The sequence below is a fragment of the Ammodytes marinus genome, assembly GCF_949987685.1.
Source record: "Ammodytes marinus genome assembly, chromosome: 10".
NCBI classification, from domain to species: Eukaryota; Metazoa; Chordata; class Actinopteri; order Uranoscopiformes; family Ammodytidae; genus Ammodytes; species Ammodytes marinus.
The window spans coordinates 27582889-27605582 of record NC_137214.1 but is presented as its reverse complement, the minus strand read 5'-3'; the positions used below and the strand labels follow the sequence as shown (position 1 = coordinate 27605582).

The window sequence follows — 22694 nt, the reverse complement described above, 5'->3', positions numbered from 1 at the left end:
ATATAGACTCAAAGTGTAGCATACCAAAGCACTAAAACATGTGTCAAATGTTTTCAAACGTGTCTATAATTGTTCAGACACAATAATCAAAAAACCTTGATCATGGAAATTTTACTTTGAAAGGCAAAACACAGTTTTTTGAGCTTAAACGTGCTTATATCTTATTCCTTGTGTCTCCCTTCTTTACAGGATGAGTCAAATGGACGGCTCTTCTTAAATATGTGGTCACATTTCCAATTTCTTCCACGGTTTTCTAGAAACAAGGGGTTTTGCAACTTCCAAAATGCACAAATCACCCCACCTTCCCCTACTGTATATGTATAAAAAAATACTTTCTGTAAAGACTAAATGAGAATAAATTAATTGAATGAGCCATGAAGTGTGAAGTATGTGTTCTGTAAAGAGCATAGAACAATCTTTTGCCTTTGAGATGTAGAAAATAAAAGGGTTGAGTATATACAGTAGGACAATGCAAAAACTGTATGAAAGGTTTTTCTTTGTCGACTAAGACATTGTTGTTCATCAGAAAACATTCAAGGAGGGGGCACCCTTAGCTCAGTTGGTAGGGACCCCCATGGGCCTCGGCCAGCAGCGGACCCGGGTTCGATTCCAGCCCGCGGTCGTTCTCTGCATGTCACTCCCCTCTCTGCCCTATTTCAACTCTGTCTCTACACTATCAATAAAGCATAAAAATGCCCAAAAAATATATTTGAAAAAAAATAAGAAAACATTCAAGGACACACCATAGAACAAGCACCGACAAAAGATATTCACATATTTTAAAGGGTTATACGCCGTTCTTTCTACTCCCTCAGAAGCCTTAAATCAAAAGGTAAATTATCCTCCTCTTCACAGGATTTCCCAGAATTCATTTTTAACAGCACAGATGGCTATTAATCTAACAGAGAAATCAGCCTTTGTTTAAGAATAATGGGTCGGAAAATGTGTAGTAAAAGGAACAGCCCAAAGAATAAAAATTTGAAAGAGTTGGCGTTGGCTTCTTTTTCGCTTAGTCTTTTTTTCCGCGGGTGATAATTCTGCTATTGAAGATTTCCCAGAGGCACAGCTGAAACATTATGCAGATATCCTACCCCATGTGGTGCCGGCCCGCTGACGTACTATCAGCACAGACACAGGCGTAGATTATTTTGAGGGGGGGGGGGGAGTTAGTTTCGAGTGCAATGAAATGACGGAGGATGCTCGATTCAAATAGGTGTGTGTAGTGAAACAGGGCCAGACAAACGGGGGCACTTTTTAAACAGGATGCGAGCTCTGTTGGGGATGGGACGCTGCTGAGGCGCCCCCTGTGGAGACCGCAGCGCTAGGAAACCTCCTGTACCTGCAGAGATTATACAATGTTTGGAGAAAGGCAAACAATGGCAAATGAAAGCTTGTAAAAAATGAGAAACAAGAGGTTTATATTTGGGTAAAGCAATAGTAAAATGGTTCCAATGGCCTCCTATTCTACACCTGATCTCGTGGGTTAAAGAAAGACAACTACAGCGATTTTTTTCTCAAATAGTTTTTCTTTAGTTTCCTCAGGTGAGTTAAGCTCTGCAGCTCCTGTGATATTTTTCGGAGCGAGTTTCTGAACCCTGGGGTTAGAACATATTCAGTAGGACTAGGGAGTCGCTTGACATTTAGAAGAGTTCTAGGGAGATCTTTCACGCTGACGTATTGGATTTTATTTGATGCATTGCTACTAAAAAATAAGTTTAAAATGTGGTTTTATATATTTGAATTGCACAGCACCATTACACAACCATACAGAAGCCTCACAAAGGGAAATTAGCACGTGATTTGTTTCCAGTTAGGAGTGACTAAGGTATAAATCTGATAATAGCTTCATAGCTTCACTCAAACTAGTCATTGTTCTGTCACTTCTGTTATGAAGAGGAGGATTTGTGTCAAAAGTCACCAACATGAAACCACTCAGGGCTGTCGACTTTTATTCAAATTCACACAATTCAAACATGGGCAAAACATGCAGTATTCATTCTTCAATAATCCATTTGAATTCAAATTCCTCAGTGTTTAAGACTTGCACAAATATTCTACTCCAGTCCAGCTAAGACTTGTAAACTCTTCTGAGATTGTTCATTGTCATCCTCGCTATTCCAAAAAAATTACAATTTGGAAAAGTAGAGTGTGAAAGCTCTTTCTTTCGCTTCAACAGCATAGACACATTAAGGGGTTAAAGGTAAGATGTTTGCTGTGTTTTCAAAATGTCAATCCAGTTAGTGTATCACTTAAATGAGACAGAGAAGGTACCGCAAATGAACGGGAAAAATTTTACTTCGTATTTTAGGATAGACTGTGTGTGTTACTATAATAAAACATTACTTTTAATATTATCTTGAACTTTTTTGTGACAGTCCTTTTGTCCGTTGAGCTGAAAGATTGTGCTTAAGTCCACAAAGATAAAAAAAAAAAACAGAGAGCCTATTCAGATAATATCAATACCTCACAGCCTTCAACTTTACACATAAGTAAGACTACAGCAAATGAAAGAGGGATGAGGAAGGGGCAGCATAAAAAAAGATAATCACCGTGCTTTATACACCAGATCGCTTAGTCAATGTTGTATCTAAAAAATATAATATGTATGTATAAAAATGTTCCTTACAAAGATATTTAAAAAAAGGCTTATATTGACTGAAACTCCTGCCTCAATAGCACTTCAAGAGAATACTAAGAATTCTGAACCAAACAAATCAATTCAAACGAGAATTCAAATGACTGCTGGCATAAAATAACATCTAAGACAATTTATTAGCCTATTCTCTTGCTATATTTTCTTTCAGAGCAGTGACTTTTTTTAACATAATTTGTTTATGTTTGACAATAAAAAACTACGTTTTAACACATTTGCATAATCTGCTTCCACATGTTCTAGTTCAATATTTAAAAAAAGACATGAGACGCAGCAGGAGACTTTGTTTTGAAGTTTTTTGTAAGGAGCTACACAGAGGGATCAGGCCTGACACACACACACACACACACACACACACACACACACACACACACACACACACACACACACACACACAGGGGGATATCTGTGACACAAAAACACGTATTAGATTCATATGCACACGAGCCACGTCATGTTAATTCAGTGGCAAACTGCACCCAAACATCTACTTTGTATTTGCCTCGAGTGTAATACGGTCTCCACACTCAACAGAGAAAATAATGAGAGGAATCACTATGGTGCGTTTGCTGTATCTGGATATTTTTCGTGCTTATATGTTTCACAAACACAGAACTGTTCTCTCGGGCACTTTACTGCAAAACTGCTTTTTTCTCTTCCTTGGAGAAACCTCGGAGCTCACACACTAACAGACAATGTAACACTATTTTATTAAACACCAATTTGTAGCACGGTTTGCCAAGCCTAGCAGAGGTCCTCAAAAGGGAGAATCTCATCTCACACGGCAGCAAAGACGTGACACATAACTACGAAACAAAAGCAATTAAGTTAAAATCAAATTAGGAGTTGTATAGAAGTAGAAGTGGTAATGGCTGGTATATTCCCCCCATTGCGGTTGGTAAACGACGCTCTAAGGGGCCCATTGGACATAGAGAAACTGCCTCTCCCCATCATTAAGTTATTAGATTTGCCCGGGGGCAGCGTACAGCGTACAGCGAACAACTTCAGACATCTCACAGCAGGCACACATCCCACCAGTACACACTGTTATTGGATCATTTCAGGAAGATTTATCAAAAGGGAAAAAAATGGTTCCATGGAGAGCGAGTGAGAGCCTGTGTATGATTATTGGTGAGCACATGATGGGGAGACCTGAAGGAAAAGGCCTGGACTAAGGAAGCATTTATACAGAATTTCAGAACTGGTAGCGACGTCACATCTGTGTTGACTGCGTTCTTCCAATTGAAACAAAAGTAGGAAATTACAAAAAAAGCATGTTATGAAAGTACACCTTAGCAATCACCTCTGGCTAGCCATTGTTAGCCAAACCAGTTGATAACAATGCTCTACGTTATATTTTGTGCTTACAAATATCGTAGCAACATATTTACAGATAGAAAACGAGCAGTACCCACCCAGTTCCAACTACAGTTACTGTTTGTGGTTTCAGTTTTTTTCTGTTGTATTTTGTGATTCATCATTGTATAGTGTTTCCTCTAGGATTGAGACATAGCAGTGGGGCTCTCGGGTGCGCTAGGATTTCTGAAAAATTCACAAATGAGCCCTGACAACGTTTCGAATGTGTGTGTGTCTATCTGCCTATAGTTATAGGAATTATGTCTTCAGGTGAAAACATTCCGACTGGGAACTTTTTAAAACTTTGAAACTCCGACTTTCCTGGACAGCGGTTCGACAACTTGAACGCAGCATTTTGCACTGAGCGAACGGCTAACGAGAAGGAGAAGGGGATGCTTAAAGCAGCGAGATCTGATTTTGATTATTGGCAGCAGGACAGACAGAGAGAGAGAGAGAGGCAGAGACAGAGAGAGAGAGAGTAAGAAAGAGAGAGAGAGAGAGAGAGAGAGAGAGGCAGGACAGCTCGGGCCCCGTGCCAGGTTCCTGCAACGTCTGCCTCCTGCCACATCTCGTTTGGGTTACTGCCACGGCAACCGCACTGCCACGACAACCGTCCACTCAGCACTATCCCAAGACGAATGAGGGCAGAGCAGCTCTGAAGGTCAACAACCACCTCTGCCGCGCAGGCCACAGGGGGGCTGCCATTCTAATGCCTGATACACTCAGAGTAATTAAAACCCATCCAGGAGGAGCAAGTCGATGGAATATTTTGGAGACTGCTAATGAGATGCTAATTTGTTAGCCCCGACAGGAATGAGGTATGAGGGAGCTCAAGGACACACAAAAGGAAGAAGATTTATTCACACTTCTGTTGAGTAAAACTTTTTCAATTATGACCAGTGTATGTGTGTGTGTGTGTGTGTGTGGGGGGGGGGGGGTACCTTTGGCCCTGAACTACAAATCAAGACAAAGCATCTTTGCCTAAAGGCTGATGCTTTCATCTACATCAATTTAAACAAAGCATTTAAACTTTTAAACTCTTTAATTGGGCTTACCTAATTATTTCACCACAACGTTTTTAACCAGCCTACTACTACTACTTGTCATTTGTTAAGGCTATATTATTGGCTATGTATTTATGTTCAATAAAATAGAATTTTCTAGAATTTTGAACAAAGCTCGATATGTAAAATTATCCTCTGTTCATCATTGTGCAAAATGTAGTTTATACTCAAGCCTCAAGAGCCATTGACAGATAGACACACACATTTGAAACATTCTGTCAGGACGCATTTGTGAATTTTCAAAAAAATCCTAGCTCACCTGAGAGCCACTGCTATTTCTCAATCCTAGAAGAAACACTACACAACGACAAATCACAAAATACAACAGCAAAAAACAGAAACCACAAACATTAAGCAGAAAGAAATTGTGTTTTTTTGAATTGTTGTTGTCTTTTTCCTATGTGCCGTTTTGATTTGCACTTCAGGGCCACCGTACAAAGGCCCTCTTAGATATTGTGAGAGTTTGTTGAGCAGCGCACACCGCGGGTCGCCCAGAGTCTGCGTGTTTGATAAAAATCCATGAGCATTTCTTTCATTTTATTGTTATTGTGTTTTCCTATTTGCCGTTTTTGATGTGTACTTCAGGGCCACCATACTAGAGTCCTAGTGCATATCATGCGGTGTCTATGTGTTTGAAAAACATTTTAGCATTTCTCCCAAGCGACTTCGAATAGTCCCAATCATTCGCCCCAGAGAGGAAAGCCATCACCACCAACGCACGCACACACACACACACACACACACACACACACACCATAGGATGAAGCCACATACAGAACGCCCTCATGCTGCTTGAATCTAGTCCAAGTCCGACCTGTTTTCGACGCCCTACTGTGCCACAGACTGCTATGGACTCATTGAGTCATTCCAGGAGCACCAGGCTGGATGGCCCACTTTTTTTTCTGCTGAAATCCCCACAACACTCTGATACACACACACACACACACACACACACACACACACACACACACACACTTGACTCCATAAGCAATCGGGCCAATCGTGTCCTCTCATGTTTATTAATTGGGTTTGCTCTTTGGACTAGTGAGTGCCCCCCCTCCAAACCCCCCCCCCCGGGGTGAAGCTGTTCTTCAGGCTCAGAGGAGCACTGAGCTGTGGTGACACCGTGCAGACAGCAGTGTGCTCATGTTCCCTTCTCCCAATAACACTTTGGACAGGAAAAGCTTTTAAGTATTTTCTGTTGTACTGAGAACCATATTAAAGCATTTCTACTAACTTGGTGAACAAAGTGTCATTTTCCTTTTGTTTGCTTACTGCTGTGCTCCTATGTAAAGCGCTTTGAGTGCGAGAAAAGCGCTATATAAATTAAATATATTATTATTATTATTATTATTATTATTATTTGTGTGGGGGGAGAAGCCCAGATTTCATGATTTTTACTCTCTAGATTAAAGAAAAGCTGTCTCCTACACTTCCAAAATCAATAGACTCTCATTGTATGACCCTAAATCTTAACCTAGACCCTAAGTCATTGAAATTTCACGGCAAATGCTTTCTGGTAAATGCAAAAAAAAAATGACAAGTATGGGAAAGTAATGTAATTAGTATCTATTTAATCAATAATTGCCAAATCAATATGTAATAACTGTTGAGTAATGGATAACACTGGTATAACGGCCCTCTAAGTAATCTGATCTTAATGTGTAAAATCAGCGTAGTGGCCCTTTAATGCTCTTATGTCACAGGTTATCATGGCCCATTCACTTCAGCATTGACTCAAACATGCATTAGATTGAATGTATCAACTCATTTGCAGGCTACTCAATGACGTGCTACACATACTAACACAGTCTTCTTCAGAGATATTGTGTCCTCCATCATTTATTTTCTCAATTAAATTCTCAGCATGCGCCAGATCAGCATCTCATTCTGAAAGATTAGATTGAACATCAGGCGCAGGTTTTTTGCAGATACTCGTCTGAGGCTAAATTGACAACAAGCAGGCCATTGAGTTGGAGGCAATCAAGGCAGGCAATGGGGAAAATATGCTGTTATGATCCCGCTAATGTGAACCAAAATGAAATCCAAGAGACTGTCTGGTTTGCAGAGTGGGTTCTGCAGTTTATCCATTACATATTTCCCTGGTAGTACACTATAAAGAGGGCAGCTAAGGCTCATTACATTTTCAAATGGCATATTATGTACACGAGGCACGCATCATTAGAAACGCCTAATGCCTTATACCTATTTCCTTGTATGGATTCTCTAGGAGAAGCCTAATGTTAAAGCAGCCTCTCATCTTACCGCTTTTAAAAGACAATGATAGAAAGAGCCATTACTTTTTTCAATTGTTTGGAGAAGTTGACTTCAAAAGGCGGCGAAAAACCTCTGGTGTAGTGTGAAGCTTGGGAAAAGCGTATAGCGGAGCAGGTGGATGAAGGGAGACAGAGAGAGAGGGATGGGAGAGAGAGAGAGAGATGAGAGAGAGAGACAGATGAGCGAGCGATAGAAAGAGAGGGAGAGAGAGAGGGATGAGAGAGAGGAGGAAGCCCTTTGATCTGTGGCAGGAGCGAGCGTTGAAAGAAAGAGAGACAGAAAGCCGCTGCAAAGACGATTGCAAACAAGGCATGCACTCAATTCCCAGTAGTAGCAGGAGAGCGCGCGAGAGAGGGAAAGAGACAGATGGAAAGAAAGAAAGAAAGAGGAAAAAAAGTCAAGTAAATTGAGCAAGACAGCGATGGAGAGAGAGGATGAAACTGCAGTAAAGGGAAACAGATAAGACTAGGATGTTAAAAGGATTTGGGTCCAGGGCTGTTTGGGGAGTTCTCTAAAGCCCTATGCTAAAGCAATTAGTATTGAGCCCCTTCTAGGAAAGTGCAGTCCAAACCACAGCGCACAGGCAGCCTCTAACGTAGTTAGTGTGTAACAACCAGCGTCAAGAAGCAAACCCCACGGTCCCCATTACAGACCCTAGTTTTAATTGGCATGTCAGGAGGATGCTGCTGCCTTTCTCAACCAATGTGAGTGTGTGTTTTCTCTTCTATCTATCTATCTATCTATCTTTCTTTTAAAAAAGAAAACTAAAAATATTGGGCCTCGGGACAGTAAACAACAGAGCTGCCGAGCAGGATTGAAAAGGCCTCTGTGAGTGTGTGCGTGCGCGCATGCGAGCGTGTGTGTGTGTGTGTGTAGCCCCAATAACAAAAGCCCAAAATTTTTTGTGTTTCCAATATATGGCTGCAGCTGTGGGAGAAAAGTTTTGCACCAATTTGTAGTTCAGTTCTTTAACATGACTACCAGGAGCTTTTAGTTTCTCTTTGGAGAAAAGCGGTTCTGTTTTTTTACGGAAAACGTTTACAGAAATTCTCAACCGTTACACTGCATTTGAGATTACACTATATACGTATACTGTAAAGGGGACAGCTGCCACTTAACACTGACGTGACGACCACTTCAGTCCGAATCTGTGATGAGGAAGGTAAAGCAGACATACCTGTGCTTCATAACTTTGCCTCCAGAGCAGTTTGAAGTTCTTTAAAGCGACATCTCAGCCCAGAAAATGCTGATTCGACAGAGTCACATACTTGCTGCTGACTTACATATCTGCCTCTACCATTTTTATACCAGCTGTCACTCTACTGTTCACCCATTCACTTTCAGCAGCCTCCTGCACCTTCATTTTCATCCTTTTAACCGCACATTTTTCACATCAAAGTCGCACTGAGCGGTTATTTGAATATATGTGTTCGCTCAAACTAGTCGCTCTTCTCCGCCAGCGCGTTCCAATACCAATACTGACTTTTTTTGTTATAACAGCCATCACTGACTTACAGCGCTCCAAAAACCTCAGGGGACTGTCACTTCCAGTACAAATATGTCTGACACCGACAACGCTGCTACATCTAAAGTCACTCTAACCACATGTCAGCCATTTTAACATTTAGCGGAGCAGCAGTTGAAACTCTCATCCCCGTCTGCGTGCATTATGCTCCTGCTTTATTTATACGTGACACACTGTCTGGCGGAGTACGCTGCTGGTGGAACAGGCCAAAAGAAATTAAAGCGGAGCTGTCAAACTATGAGTTGGAAAGGTGCATTTATGATGGGTGTTTAACGTTATTCCGGTATTGAACCCTTCATAACAGTCAGGTACATTAGCTAAAGCAATATTTTAGCATTTTTGAGTATTCAACCTTGATTATTAAAGATAAGTAATGCTACACTTGACTTTATAGTAGTGATAACTGCTCATAAATAACATCAGCATGTGAACACGAAAAAGTTCGGAAGAGCGACTTCCCAATTCGGAAACTCAGACCATTCGAGAAGCACATGAATGCAGCTTTAAATGAGAAGGCACCTCACTCTCATCGTTTATCCTGTCCATGTTACAACAGGTCTGGACAAAAACTTAATTCACACAAAAACACACTGTGTTCAGCCCTTACCTTGGAAGATGGCAGCGTTCTGGATGATGATGTGTTTGAGTTGCGCGCTGACGACCTGCAGCCCAGACTCCATGTGGCTGCGTGCGGCCACCTGGTAGCGCTCCTCCATCTTCTTGGAGCAGCAGCTCGGTCCTTTGGACTGACACACCTGAAGGTCTGCACCTGGAGGGAAGACAGGGAGAGACAGACAGATAGAGACAGGGAGAGACAGGGAGAGACAGACAGAGAGAGACAAGGAGAGACAGGGAGAGACAGACAGAGAGAGACAGGGAGAGACAGGGAGAGACAGGGAGAGACAGGAAAAGGGGAGAATGGATGAGCTGCAAAGATACTCTTGTTTCATTTTCACAGAACAGAAGTCTCTTCCCTTCACACAAACACAGACACACACGCGCACGCAGACACACACATACACACACACAAACACTGTCGCGCGCGCGCGCACACGCACACACACACACACACACACACACACAAATTTGTGCAGCTACACTTGTGAAGATATTCATTGACATAATGTACATTCCCTAACCATTCAAACTAAATACCTTACACCAACCCTTACACTAACCTTAATCTAAACTAAATTCATACCTGGACCTATTCTTAGCCCTCAAACAGTTCCTTTTAAGGCCTGTCCCAAAGTGAGAACAAAAAATGTCTTCACTCCTAATGTCTAAAACTCAAATTGGTTCTCCCAAAAATAGTTGAACAAGTACACACACACACAGACACACACACACGCAAAGACACACTCACACACAGAAAGGAATCAGCTGTGTCTTCTGCATGCTAAGCAGAGAGGAAAAGCATTTACAGCAGCAGACTCCGCAGCCCTAATGAGCGTATGATCATTATGTAGAGTTATTTAGCACGGCTGGAGTCAAAAATAAATCTTAACTAAAAATTAGTAATTTATTTTTTGGGCACATTTTCAAGCAATACACACCAAAGCTATGTACTGTATGTTGTTTTTCTCCTCCAATATGACCAATGTATCACCACTGCAGGCTACACTTTAAACACAGAGGATCAAAACATGTATTTTATAGGTCTAAATACTACAGCCAGGAGCAGTTAAGAGTGTCGACAAACAAAACAGGATTTTTCAGGATGCTTTCACTATGACAATTTTTTTTAGATCAAATTTGATGAAAAAACTAAATTTCTACACCTCGACACTGACATTAAAAAGTTGTTCACACAGATGAGAAATAATTGGATTTCCCGGAGCTCGGTGCAGCAAGTTTGAGTCAGTGAAGGCAAAACCAAGATGACAAGGATGTATTATTGGGGAGACGTAGCCTCACACACACCAAACCAAAGAAATTAATTCCATTTGAAAATATCACAGCAAGGAGGACGGAGTAAAAGACTTGGAAGGTTAGCATTCATTCAGATGGAGGATAAAGAAGCTCCCTTGTGTACTATAGCTTTTATTTTACGACGCGTACAAGGACATCCCTTTACAAAGACACATTCTTCATGTTTTAATACATGGACCATAACACTACTATCACTACGTCTCAAGTAACTCTTTGAGAAAGCATAAAAACTCATTCTCTAAGTTTGATTTGAAAAGATTTATACCGTAGTTCCGTAGGTCAGACAACTCGCGCTTAAAGAAATAGTATTCATTTCCACACACGGTTCTTCTTCTTTCACTTTTCTTGTTCAATTATTCCCTTTGAAAACCTTATGAAAGAGTCAATCAATTCGCCATTGAACTTGAGTGAAATTTAATTCTGATATTGTAGGCTACTTTTGAATCTCATGCATAGAAGCAGTTCAAAACAGATGAGGATTTTTTTTGTATAATTTTCTGCTCTTTTAATTAGAAGTTCTGTGTGTTTTGATAGAGCCTCAGTAAAACACACAGTAACCTTACACATAATACCAAAAAAATAGGACAGTGATGATAATACTATTGAATTAAAAAAGTGCTGGTATCGGTTTGTCGTTCGTACTGTAGTGATGCCTCAAAGAGGAAACTACACACATTTATGTTGAAGTTTCTACCATTCTGTGTCAAAAGTAGTGATAGAGAAAGGTCCAGTGGAATAAAGACTAAAGCCGTACATTTCCAGCCCTTTCCCGAAACCCAATGCACACACAACCCATCACAAAGACATAAATAGGGCACAACCATCTCTGATGTATATGTACAAAGAGGAGTTCCCTTCTTCTTTCTCTCTCTCCCTCTCCATCTGTCCCTCCTCTCTCTCTCTATCTCTCTCTCCCCCTCTCCCTCCCATCTCTCTGTCACTCCCTCTCCCTCCCTCTCTCTCTCTCTCTCCCTGTCTCTCCATCTGTCCCCCCTCCCTCTCTCTCTCTCCCTCTCTCCCCCTCCCTCCCTCTCTCTCGCTCTCTCTCTCTCTCTCCCTCCTCTCTCTCCCTCCTCCCTCCCTCTCTCTCTCTCCCCCTCTCTCTCTCCCTCTCCCTCCTCCTCTCTCCCCCCTCCCTCTCTCTCCCTCCTCCCTCCCTCTCTCTCTCTCCCCCTCTCTCTCTCTCTCCCTCCTCCCTCCCTCCCTCCCTCTCTCTCCCTCTGTCCCATGTGGCCGTTGAAAGGTTTCGGTGGCTTTATCCTCAGCATGCAGAGGGAAGATACGGACGTGGAGAGATTAATTTAGCAGGAGGGCTCGTATATTAAAGCTATAGTACGTAACTTTTTCCTGAATTAATTTTGTATACATTCAAGACATTGCCCAACGAGTTGACACAAAGTGTATTAAGCCTATCAGCTCCACAAAACTCTCTCTGTATTTCTCAGTATTGCAGCGTTTATGTCAACCCTCGATTAAGGCTTACCTCATGTAGATGCGGCGACAGTGTTGTTGTAATTACTCAGAATTCCTTATGGGAGCGACAGAAGTTACACACTATAGCTTTAAAAGGCCTATATATTGATATCAGAAAAGTCTGGATAACGACTAAGCATGTAAAAGAACCAGAGGGAAAGGATTTTGTGGAGACGGAGGCTTTGTCTTAAAAATGAAAAGTGAAAAGTGAGTATTTCTTTCTCTATTGGTTTGAGGCTTTTGTTTCTTTGAGATCTTCAAACAATGGAATCTTTAGAGCGGGCGCGGAGCACAGTGGGAAGTTAAACTAGCAGGAGATGCAACAGAGTGACATCTTGGATAATTAATAAGAACTCAGGAGTCTAACTGAGAAGCGCTCCAGCTAACTCGTGACGGGGTTTTGAAGGTGTGTGTGTGTGTGTGTGTGTGTGTGTGTGTGTGTGTGTGTGTGTGTGTGTGTGTGTGTGTGTGTGTGTGTGTGTGTGTATGTGTGTGTGTGTGTGTGTGTAGGCCTAGAGAGTGTAATGAGTGAAGCAGGCAATAAAACTGTCACGCGGGGGCCTTCCGTATGCATACTGACAGGCTTAATATCCTAAATCAATAAGGACAAAGGACTCCTGACAGATAAGATCAAGTTAATTTCAGAGCTGCGGGGGCTAAAATTATTAAGCTGTCAATACAGCGCCGCAGGTGAGGCGAGGGCGGAATGAGAGAAAAGCGAAACAGGGGGTTTAGGCAATTATCTCAAAACAGACCGTTTGGTAAATGCACGTTTGTCGTTTTGTGGATGATAGATGCGTTTCATTAAAGGAGAAAGTTCTACAGCGGCGGCTGGTCGGTTGGCGAGGAACTAGTAAAGGATTCGGAAGCAAAGAGAATCACACATAATAATATCAAACCGTCTAAATAAAACTGCCTTTTTCTGACTGACAGATCACCTGGGAATTAGCTTCCTGCTTTAGGCTCATATCTCTCTCTCTATCCCTCTGTCTCCCTCTGTCTCTCTCTCTCTCTCCCTCTGTATCTGTCTCTCAAATTCAAATACCTTTACTGGCATGACTATTGTAGTTAACAGAATTGCCAAAGCATTGACACAATTACAAATATTACAAACAACAAATGAGAACAATCACATTAATACTGTATTATATGAAAACTAATAACCACTCTACTCCCTCTCTCTCTTTCTCTCTCTCTCTCCTCCTTGTCATCCACTACATTCTTTTCTTCTGAGCTTGTTCCACTTCACCTACCTCGAGCCCCTAATAGCTATCAGGCAGCGAGAGCACCTTTCTACCTTTCTATCCGTCTGTTATTGGCTAATTAGTGGATGTGTGTGTCGTGGTGGCCCATTCATTCTCTCACACCAAATGAAGAAGGACAAGGTGCAGGGGCCCGGGAGCAATTTAGATGCAAATTTCCCACACAATCTCTGTCCAAGGTGACGCCTTTTCAATCATTACGTGCTTTTCGATCAATAACCTGTAGTGTGTGTGTGTGTGTGTGTGTGTGTGTGTGTGTGTGTGTGTGTGTGTGTGTGTGTGTGTGTGTGTGTGTGTGTGTGTGTGTGTGTGTGTGTGTGTGTGAGTGTGTGTGTATGGTAGGGGTTGGGGGGGCATGACAATCGGACATGCAGTACTCTGCCGTTTCATGAGCGTCAAGGTCTTTGAGTGCGTCACTATTTATTTATTATTATTATTTTTTTAACACATTGACCTTATCAGACAGTCCTTAGCTGCCTCTCTTTCACAACAGAAAGTTTGAAATTTCCCGAGGGCGAATACTCCAGCTGTGCTTTCAAACAGTCCCGTGTAGGCTACACCCAAAGGAAACGTACAATCTATCCCCCATACACCACCGTCAAATCTTTAACAAGCTCTGGGACTCTATGCCAAGGGAATGGGGACATCCACAAATACAGCGTGCACGACGTCTTTCGGTTTTCCCGGCACCAATTAGGAAGCTATAACTATGCAAGTTTAATGATGGATACCGTGGGGGGAAAACAAGTTGTATAAAGATATAGAATATGTTAAAAGCCGTTCATTTTTAAGCATAAATTAAACATCAACTACAAGCGTTGAGTCGTAAAGTGTGTGGGACTCCTTTGCTGACTCTCCGGGGCAAAATAAGCCAGTGTCACTTTGTTGAGACAATAAAGGAAATGGAAATTTACACCCAACCTAAGGAATATAATAATATCATTAGCTACTGGGGGATTAGGATTGTTTAATGTATTTTCGGTGCTATGCTCACTGCTGCTCTACTTTTAGCTTGTTTGATGAAGAAATCATTTGTAAGCTGGAAGCTTGAATGTTAAGGAGCGCGATTTGTTATTTTTTAAGCCACAACATCAAGACAGCAAGTCACAAGTGCCCTACGTTAGAGAGAGATGCAAGCGAAATAAACTGAATAAACAAAACACAAACAGGTACTTAAAGGTGGAGTCAGCAATTTAGAATGCGTGTTGTCAAAATCACTTCTTGTCATAATCATCAACCTGTCCGTACTGTGTATGTACGCTGAAAAATATCCAGTGTTAATACACAGGATAGGCTCTGTAAACTCTCATGTTTCTAGCTATTGGACACTCTTTTTTAACACACCCTTTGTTAACGTCTACAGAGCCTAGGCTGTGTATCAAAACCAGATCTATTTTCACCGCACACACAGGTAGCAGATTGTGAGGAGATATTCACTGATTATGACAAAAAAGCGAGTTTGACCACAAGCGTTCTCTAGAATCACTGACTCCACCTTTAAAGAGACAGAAGGACCTGTCGCAGCAGGTCAAGTTGATCTGATTGATCAGCCGATGTCTTTCAAACAGCACAGAGCTTTTTGTTCTTTGTTCTTCATGATGTTTAACAACACAATCTGACCCCAAAGCTAATCGCTGACAACTCCACATCTGCAAATTTGTGTTGAAAGACGGCCACTCAGGGAGCCTATACGCAACCTCTCAGCCCCAGGGCCTAATGGCAGGTTGAGGCGGGCCTGGCAATATGGGTTCATGCAGTTATGCAAGGTACACCAACTTATATTGTATGTATAAAGAATGATCGATATTTGTTTAAATAAATATATGTTTTTCATTTTTATAGTAGTATCTTCTGGACTTGGTCATTTTAAAAGTAGCTCACAAGCTGAAAAAGTGTGGGCTCCCCTGATCTACAGTAGAGCATTGCTCTTACATTTGTTGAGAATATGTTGCTCATGGATGTAGATAGATAGATAGATAGATAGATAGATAGATAGATAGATAGATAGATAGATAGATAGATAGATAGATAGATAGATAGATAGATAGATAGATAGATAGATAGATAGATAGATAGATAGATAGATAGATAGATAGATAGATAGATAGATAGATAGATAGATAGATAGATAGATACACATAGTCAGTGAACAGGCGGTACTGTATAATTGACAAACAACCTCATGAATCAGGTCATGTACCGCTGTCAGAGTTCCACCATATCCTCCGCTCACTCACTGACGCAGCTGCCTTCACGCTCTCATGTCCTGCGGTACGAGCTCAAACTCCCGCACACATGTGACGCCACAGTGGAGTGAACTGAACCCACAGAACCAGCCACTACAAAGAGTGGTGTACTACTCCTACGGCACCATTGTGTGTGTGTGTGTGTGTGTGTGTGTGTGTGTGTGTGTGTGTGTGTGTGTGTGTGTGTGTGTGTGTGTGTGTTCTCTGCTCTCGCTCCTTTTGAATTGTGCCGATGGAGAGAGAGAGAGAGAGAAAAGTTAAGCTTTTGTGTTTCTGTGTTTTTGCCTCTTGGCACAACATGCAACATTATTAGATTCCCCGCTCTGCCTTCCTGAGGACATCTCTCGATTCAGACGCCTACACAAGGCTTCACCATATCAATACAACTTCATGCCTTCCCATCACCACTGTTGGGGAGTAGTGAAATACATGTAGGCCAACTTAAACTAGGGTTTTTTAACATTTTGTGTAGTTAGTTACACTATACTAATACTTTTACTGTTGTGCTCCTATATGTAAAGCGCTTTGAGTGCGAGAAAAAGCTCTATACATTGAATATATTATTGTTATTATTATTACAAGCTACAAACATTTCCGGGCCATAAAAGCAAAGGAATTCATTTTTTTATAGTGCATTCTAATTGAACCCTCATTTACGAGCCCCTAGGGTAGCTTTGTTGAAGTTGTTCAATTGTGAAGTCATTGGTAGTAATTATTGGATAACCATGTCAATCACACACACAGACAGAAAGACACATGCACGCACACACACACACACACACACACACACACACACACACACACACAGAAAGTGATATTCCCCTGGTCAAATCACAGCAAGCCATCCTTAACATGTAATTTCATCAATCTTTTATTCGCTGTACGCCTCAACGAAGGGCTCGTGTTGCATTAGCCCAGCGCTCTCTCTCTTTCTACAAAAGTTCAGAACTCCTACAGAATGAGTGCTAGAAAACCTTCAACTTATGCTGTATAAATTAATCACTAAGATGTATTATGGATGAGGCATAGCTGAAAAATAAAAATGAAAAAATATGACCGAAAAATCTCCTAAATGTATGAAAAAAAGATATTCTCAGAAATGTAAAATAAAAAATAAAAAAAGGACAGGTCATTAAGACGAAAGAGGAAGAGTCTGGATTTATGGAAATCCTACCTGAAGTACAAAGCCTAGAGCCATAACTCAGTCTCATTCAGAATATTGCTTTTGAATGTTTGATGTATTGCTTAAATATTGTCTAGAATGAGGACAGACATGTCAATGTCAGCGCCGGATATGAAGGACGGTATAAAAATACTGGAAAAATGCCCGGAAAAGTTTAATATGTCAGGATTGTTAAATAGAAAGCAGTGGGAGGAGAATAAGAATATAGAACATATCATATATGTGGGAATATAAAATGACTTTACGTTTCAAAGTTGCTGAGAATGATGAAACATTTTGTCATAGTTACTTTTTCCCACTTTTTTTGTGTTTTATTGTTGAGTTAAACGGCTAATTTGACATGTGGACAGCAGTAGAAAATTAGCCTTTTTACAGTGATGCTGATAAATGTGCATCGTACCTGCAAATGAATCAATAATGAATAAATGTATGAGGATATGTGGATCTACACAGAGAAATACTCCACGGGAAACTGAATATATTAGTGGTGCGTGTGAATGAGTAAAAGCCGTGAATGTGATTATTGTTGATGATGTAATGTTTGGTAATGCAACTATTTCTGCACAATAAGTTAAAAAAACTCAACAATAAATCAATGTATGATAATGCCAGTGGTTCCCAACCTAAGGTTCAGGACCCCTACGCAGTCTCAAGAGAAATCTGGAGGGTCTCGAGATGGTAAAGAGAATAGGAAAGCAGAAAATACATATGTGTGCAAGCTTGTATCACTTTGTTGCAGCTGTAAGCCCTGAAATCACACCTCATTATTTCTATGTATATTTCACTGCAGTATAGACCGTCCCAAAGTGGGATCCTGAGCTCCCTGTGGGACTGTTAGGGGTTTAGGAAGTCTGCAGTAGGCTATATCAGGACTCTTTCATCCTTTATTTCTGCATTATGTCATTCCAAAAGCTAACTGTTGACAGTTGGGAATGAAAGAGAAATAAAAAAAAATCTCACTGTTACTGGTTCAGTCATGTCATTCAGAATCAAGAATATGAAAATACATTGGGGAAAAAAATAGAAAAGCAATACCTTTCTTTTTGCTCAAATTCAAAGATCTAAGACTTTTTCTACACACAAAATGCCAATCTCTCTCAAATGATTTTCACACATTGTGTTTTAGTCTGTGTTAGTGAGCAATTCTCCTTGGAAGAAATAATACATCCACCTGACAGGTGAGGCATCTCAAGACGCTAAGGTGTCACAATTAAGCAGTTCTATATATTTCAGTTGTGTGTAAGTTGTGTTTGTTTAGCTGTTAAAAGAGGATTAGGTATAGCCAGAACAGAACATAAATCTAAAAAAATCCGACATTTACAACACATGTATAATTCAGTTCTTTACCATCAGTCACTTATTACACAACCAACTCAATTAAGAAAACCAGCAATTAATCTACACGGAGCAGGCAGTGGCGCCGTGGGAGCGTGTAAACCAAGCTCCCTCCTAACAGGCCTGGATGAATAGTCTGTCGGCCGCCTGGCTGCTGAATTGATTTCCAGAGTAAGTAATGGTTTGAGAGCTGCCTGGTGTGTGCAGGGCCAACTGACGCGCTGCGCTGCTCTGCTCTGCCCTCACATTTTGGGGGAAAGCTAAATATTTCTCTTGGCCCGCGTCAGTGACTTCTACCCTCAAACACTCTCCCCTATTATTTGGCTGGGGGGATAACATGCTTGATGGCTTATAGGTGGTTGAGGGTGTGTGATTATAGATGGATGGATGGATGGATAGATGGATGGAGGGATGGATGGATGGATAGATGGATAGATAGATAGATGCATGATTTGTAGGCCTCAGAAGGTGGAGTGGATCTTTATGCACCCACATATACTGGAGATTTAAAACGATGGTACAGGGAGCGTGACAGAGTATGTTTCAAATTTCTTCGCATATCTCTTTGAGTTGGAGGGTTCTGTGATTCGTTGCAGTCTTTAGATGTTCACAGAATATGCATTATTACTCGGTAAACATCTCTGAGGAAAATGTATTTTCAGAACTGTATCTATTTATGTGTTCAGTTGGCTTTTACTTTTACTTTCACATGCAAACATCACAACCAGACACTAAAACTGAAGCGTTTTGAAAACTACGGCTAAAGTGGAGATTTCGGAAAATTGTGTATTTCTGTATTTATAGGGACAGGGATTCCAGGTGTTTTTTTTTCAGACGCACTGGGGTCATGACCTCAATTTGCACATGGCAAATGTTGCTTACATCTACCGAGCATGCATCACCTCCGCTCAAGAAGACGCTCAATGTGCACGCTAACAATGTTCTTCTATGGTGTTTGACTTGACATACTATCGCTACCTACTGGCCTGCATGATTATGACAACAGTGATTTCGATATTATTTTTTTGAGTACGTACAGAGATATTCAAAACAATATTGTGTCTGTGTAATATGCCTTTTTTTTTAAATATCCGTGTACGCATGGACATTGCCTGAGTCCGCTGGGAGTGAGGTGTGTGAGAGGTTGCATGGTTAAAAAAACAGAAAGAAAAAGCACTTAACCGGGGGCTCTTGCCAGCGCTGACATGACACTAAAACACCCAATTAACATCTGCCACAGGAGAGGGATATCCATTTACATAGTGAATCAGAATGCATTCAACAGGCCCCAGCAGCAGCAGTACATCAACGTGTTGTGTTCTACAAAATAGGATAAGGGAGTGTGTGTGTGTGTGTGTGTGTGTGTGTGTGTGTGTGTGTGTGTGTGTGTGTGTGTGTGTGTGTGTGTGTATAAGACCTAAATTATTTCCTCATCAGCTCAGTTTGTTTTTCAATAAGTCAAGTCACTCTTTCCCCAAGACGCGTTCCCATTCCCCACTCCGCGCCAGAGGCAGTGGCATTTTGAGCACCAGGGAACCATAATTATACAGTTTGGATAATTACCATCAATTTGTTTTTGGGGTGGCCGCAATTTATATCACACACACACACACACACCACTAATCTGTATTCTGTGTCAACGTTGCGGTGGAAAAGCTGCCAAGAGACCGAAGTACCGAACATGACTATTAATCAACTCTCATACATAAAGAGTGCTGATCTTTCTCTTTGTGTGCAATCCATTATCATCTATAGAACGAAACAAAAAAAAACTCTTAAACGTATAGCAGAAGGTTCAAAGCCACATAACAGACGCCTGCAAACAGATTTAGCAGAAAAAGGAGGTTTCGTTTAAACAGTGGGGATTGACAGTGGGGTGCTTAACCAAAAGTCAAATAGGCATTTTCCAAAAAGAATAAAGAAAAAGTAGCACATCTCCAGTTCCCAATTTAAGAAAGACTAAATATTCAGTCATTTCACTTACTGATTAGGCTCAAATCACAATAGATCAGCGCTGTCGTGTTTCCGTACAAAGAGCCTTCTACAGAGCATTTGAAAAGGTTTGATTCAGTAATGTATACAAATAAGGGCAGAGTCAATACAGCTGGGAGTTGGCCCCTAATTATTCAACAACCAATCAAATCATCCCGTCGTGTTGAGCTAGTAACTATTCACAGCAGGTTCACAGCCAAATCAGATTCAAACACCATTACAACATGAAGTTTCACTGCACACATGTCTGGCCATTCAGACCAAACGTTCACTTTAAAGGGACATATATAGGCTATTCCAAACAGTACTATCCTAAAAAAGCATTTCACTTAGTTTCTAACCTGTTTCAATTTGCACAACTTACATTCAGACACTGCTGTATTGTTGTCGCCTAATAGTTTAAGGTTTGTAAGGTTTTAACTTCACAGGGTTGTTTTTACATTGTTAGTATGTGCAACTGGATGGAAGAATTTCCCTTGGGATCAACACTTCATCTATCTATCTATCTATCTATCTATCTATCTATCTATCTATCTATCTCTCTAATATATAAGTGAAATGATAGTATTGTGTCCTCCTTGACCTGGGAACTTGAGATGTGTGCTATCTCTTCTATACTTTTCGGAGCCGGCAAAAAGATTTTATTTCATATCTGCAAAAGTACTGACAGAATCAAAGGTGCAGGAGTAATAAAGTCTGTATGATTGTTATCCAACTGCACACACGCGTGCACACGCACACACACAATCTTTAACGTGGTCGAATGATGTGTTTCAGAGCAGGTTGGTTAAAGGCCTACTTCACTGGTTGGAATATGAAGGTGTATTGAACTCGGAGATCCTATTTAGTATAAATGTGCAAAAAAAAATGAAATCGGATCATCTTAGCCTGAGAAAAGGCAGAAAGAGTGTTTTATGGTCTCACTGTCTAACCCTACAGTTTCCTTCTTGTGACATCACAGTAAGGGTTAGGATTAACAGGACAGCTGGGCCAAGGGAAGACTAAGAGAAGACTGAGGGAAGAAAAACCTCATTCATTATATTATAATAGTTATTTTATAATGATAGAACGCTGGTTCCGTATGGGTGAAGTATTCCTTTAAGTGTTTAGCCAGAGCCATGGAGAGTGTGTGTGGGTTGGCTTTGATTGACAACAGCCTTGAAAAAAGGGGTTTGATTGCCTTAGAAAACGGTTATTATGGTAATGTCTGTCTGTGTATGTGTGTGGGTGTGTATGTGTGTGTTTGTCTGAACAGTGAAAATAAATCAGTGTTTACAGTCGAGGCTGGAATAAATATTAAATTTAGAGAAATGCAGTCAACAGTCAAAGATTATTTCACCATAGGCTACGTCAAGTGCGTAAAAACCTGCAGCTAAATGTAAAGTAGTGTCACTTGCATACAGAATTAAACGAAAGGCTGTTTCTCACCACTTATCCTTCCAAACAGTGTTGAAAGGCAATAAACAGACAGACATTTTTGGTTTAGGTGTTGGATATCAAGAGTTTCCTTGTAAGGTAGCCTAACTGTCTCTAAGTCGGTGATTATAGGCTATATTTACCTGACACGGGGTTTTCGGGGACCCACTTGGAGCCTGGATGAAGCGAGTGAAAGACGGTGTGCGCCTCCTGGCAGTTCGGCACCTGTCCGCCCGGTAGAGAGAACAGCGTGAGGAAGACGCACAGAAAGAGCGCGAGGTGGACCGTTGGAGAAGACATGGCACGCGAGCGGCAGTTAAACCAAAACGGTTAGAATAGAATAGCACGCGACGTACAACTGACATAAACTTCAACGCATTTAAAAGTTACAAGAGGATCCCGCGGTTGCTCAGAAGGGGAGAAACTGCAGCTCCCATCGCTTCTTGGATCAGCATCCTTCCGTTTTTTTGATTTTTTTTTACTCAAATATTTTTCCCTAAACGGTCCGTCCGTCTTAAAAGCCTCTATCGAGCCGATATTTGAGGCTCCTCCGATGCGGTGAACTTCAGAGTCCCACTTCACTCTCCTCACTGACTCCGAAAGGTAACTGCACGAGAGAGAAGCAGCTTCGTTCGTTCGAATACATGCGCGCGCTCGTCTTCACCAAGCGCGCGCCACGTCACAACCTGCAGCGCGTATGAACAGATCGCATCTCTGGTGTAATGGCCATAGACTATGGTAACAGCTGACACACACACACACACACACACACACACACACACACACACACACACACACACACACACACACACACACACACACACACACACACACACACACCATCGGCCCCTGTGTCTGCAGGAGAGGAGATATCAGCGGGATTCAAGCTGCGCACGAGCTGTTGTCGTGTAAGATGAATGGTGATGGATATTTCAGGATGCAAGTGGGGCAACAGAGGCGCGTAATGTGGACTGAAGATG

The 22694-nt window shown here is 41.4% G+C and overlaps 1 protein-coding gene across 1 annotated transcript in view; it reads right to left on the bottom strand.

Annotated features, from left to right (window-relative positions):
* Window positions 1-22014, bottom strand: part of gpc3 (glypican 3) — a gene marked incomplete at both ends in the record, with an annotated part of 146622 nt that extends 124608 nt beyond the window's left edge. The window contains 2 exons of the mRNA XM_080036106.1: window positions 9483-9644; window positions 21858-22014. Of these exons, the coding sequence (XP_079892232.1) occupies window positions 9483-9644; window positions 21858-22014 (319 nt within the window). The remainder of the gene's footprint in view (window positions 1-9482; window positions 9645-21857) is intronic.
* Window positions 22015-22694: the final 680 nt, after the last annotated feature.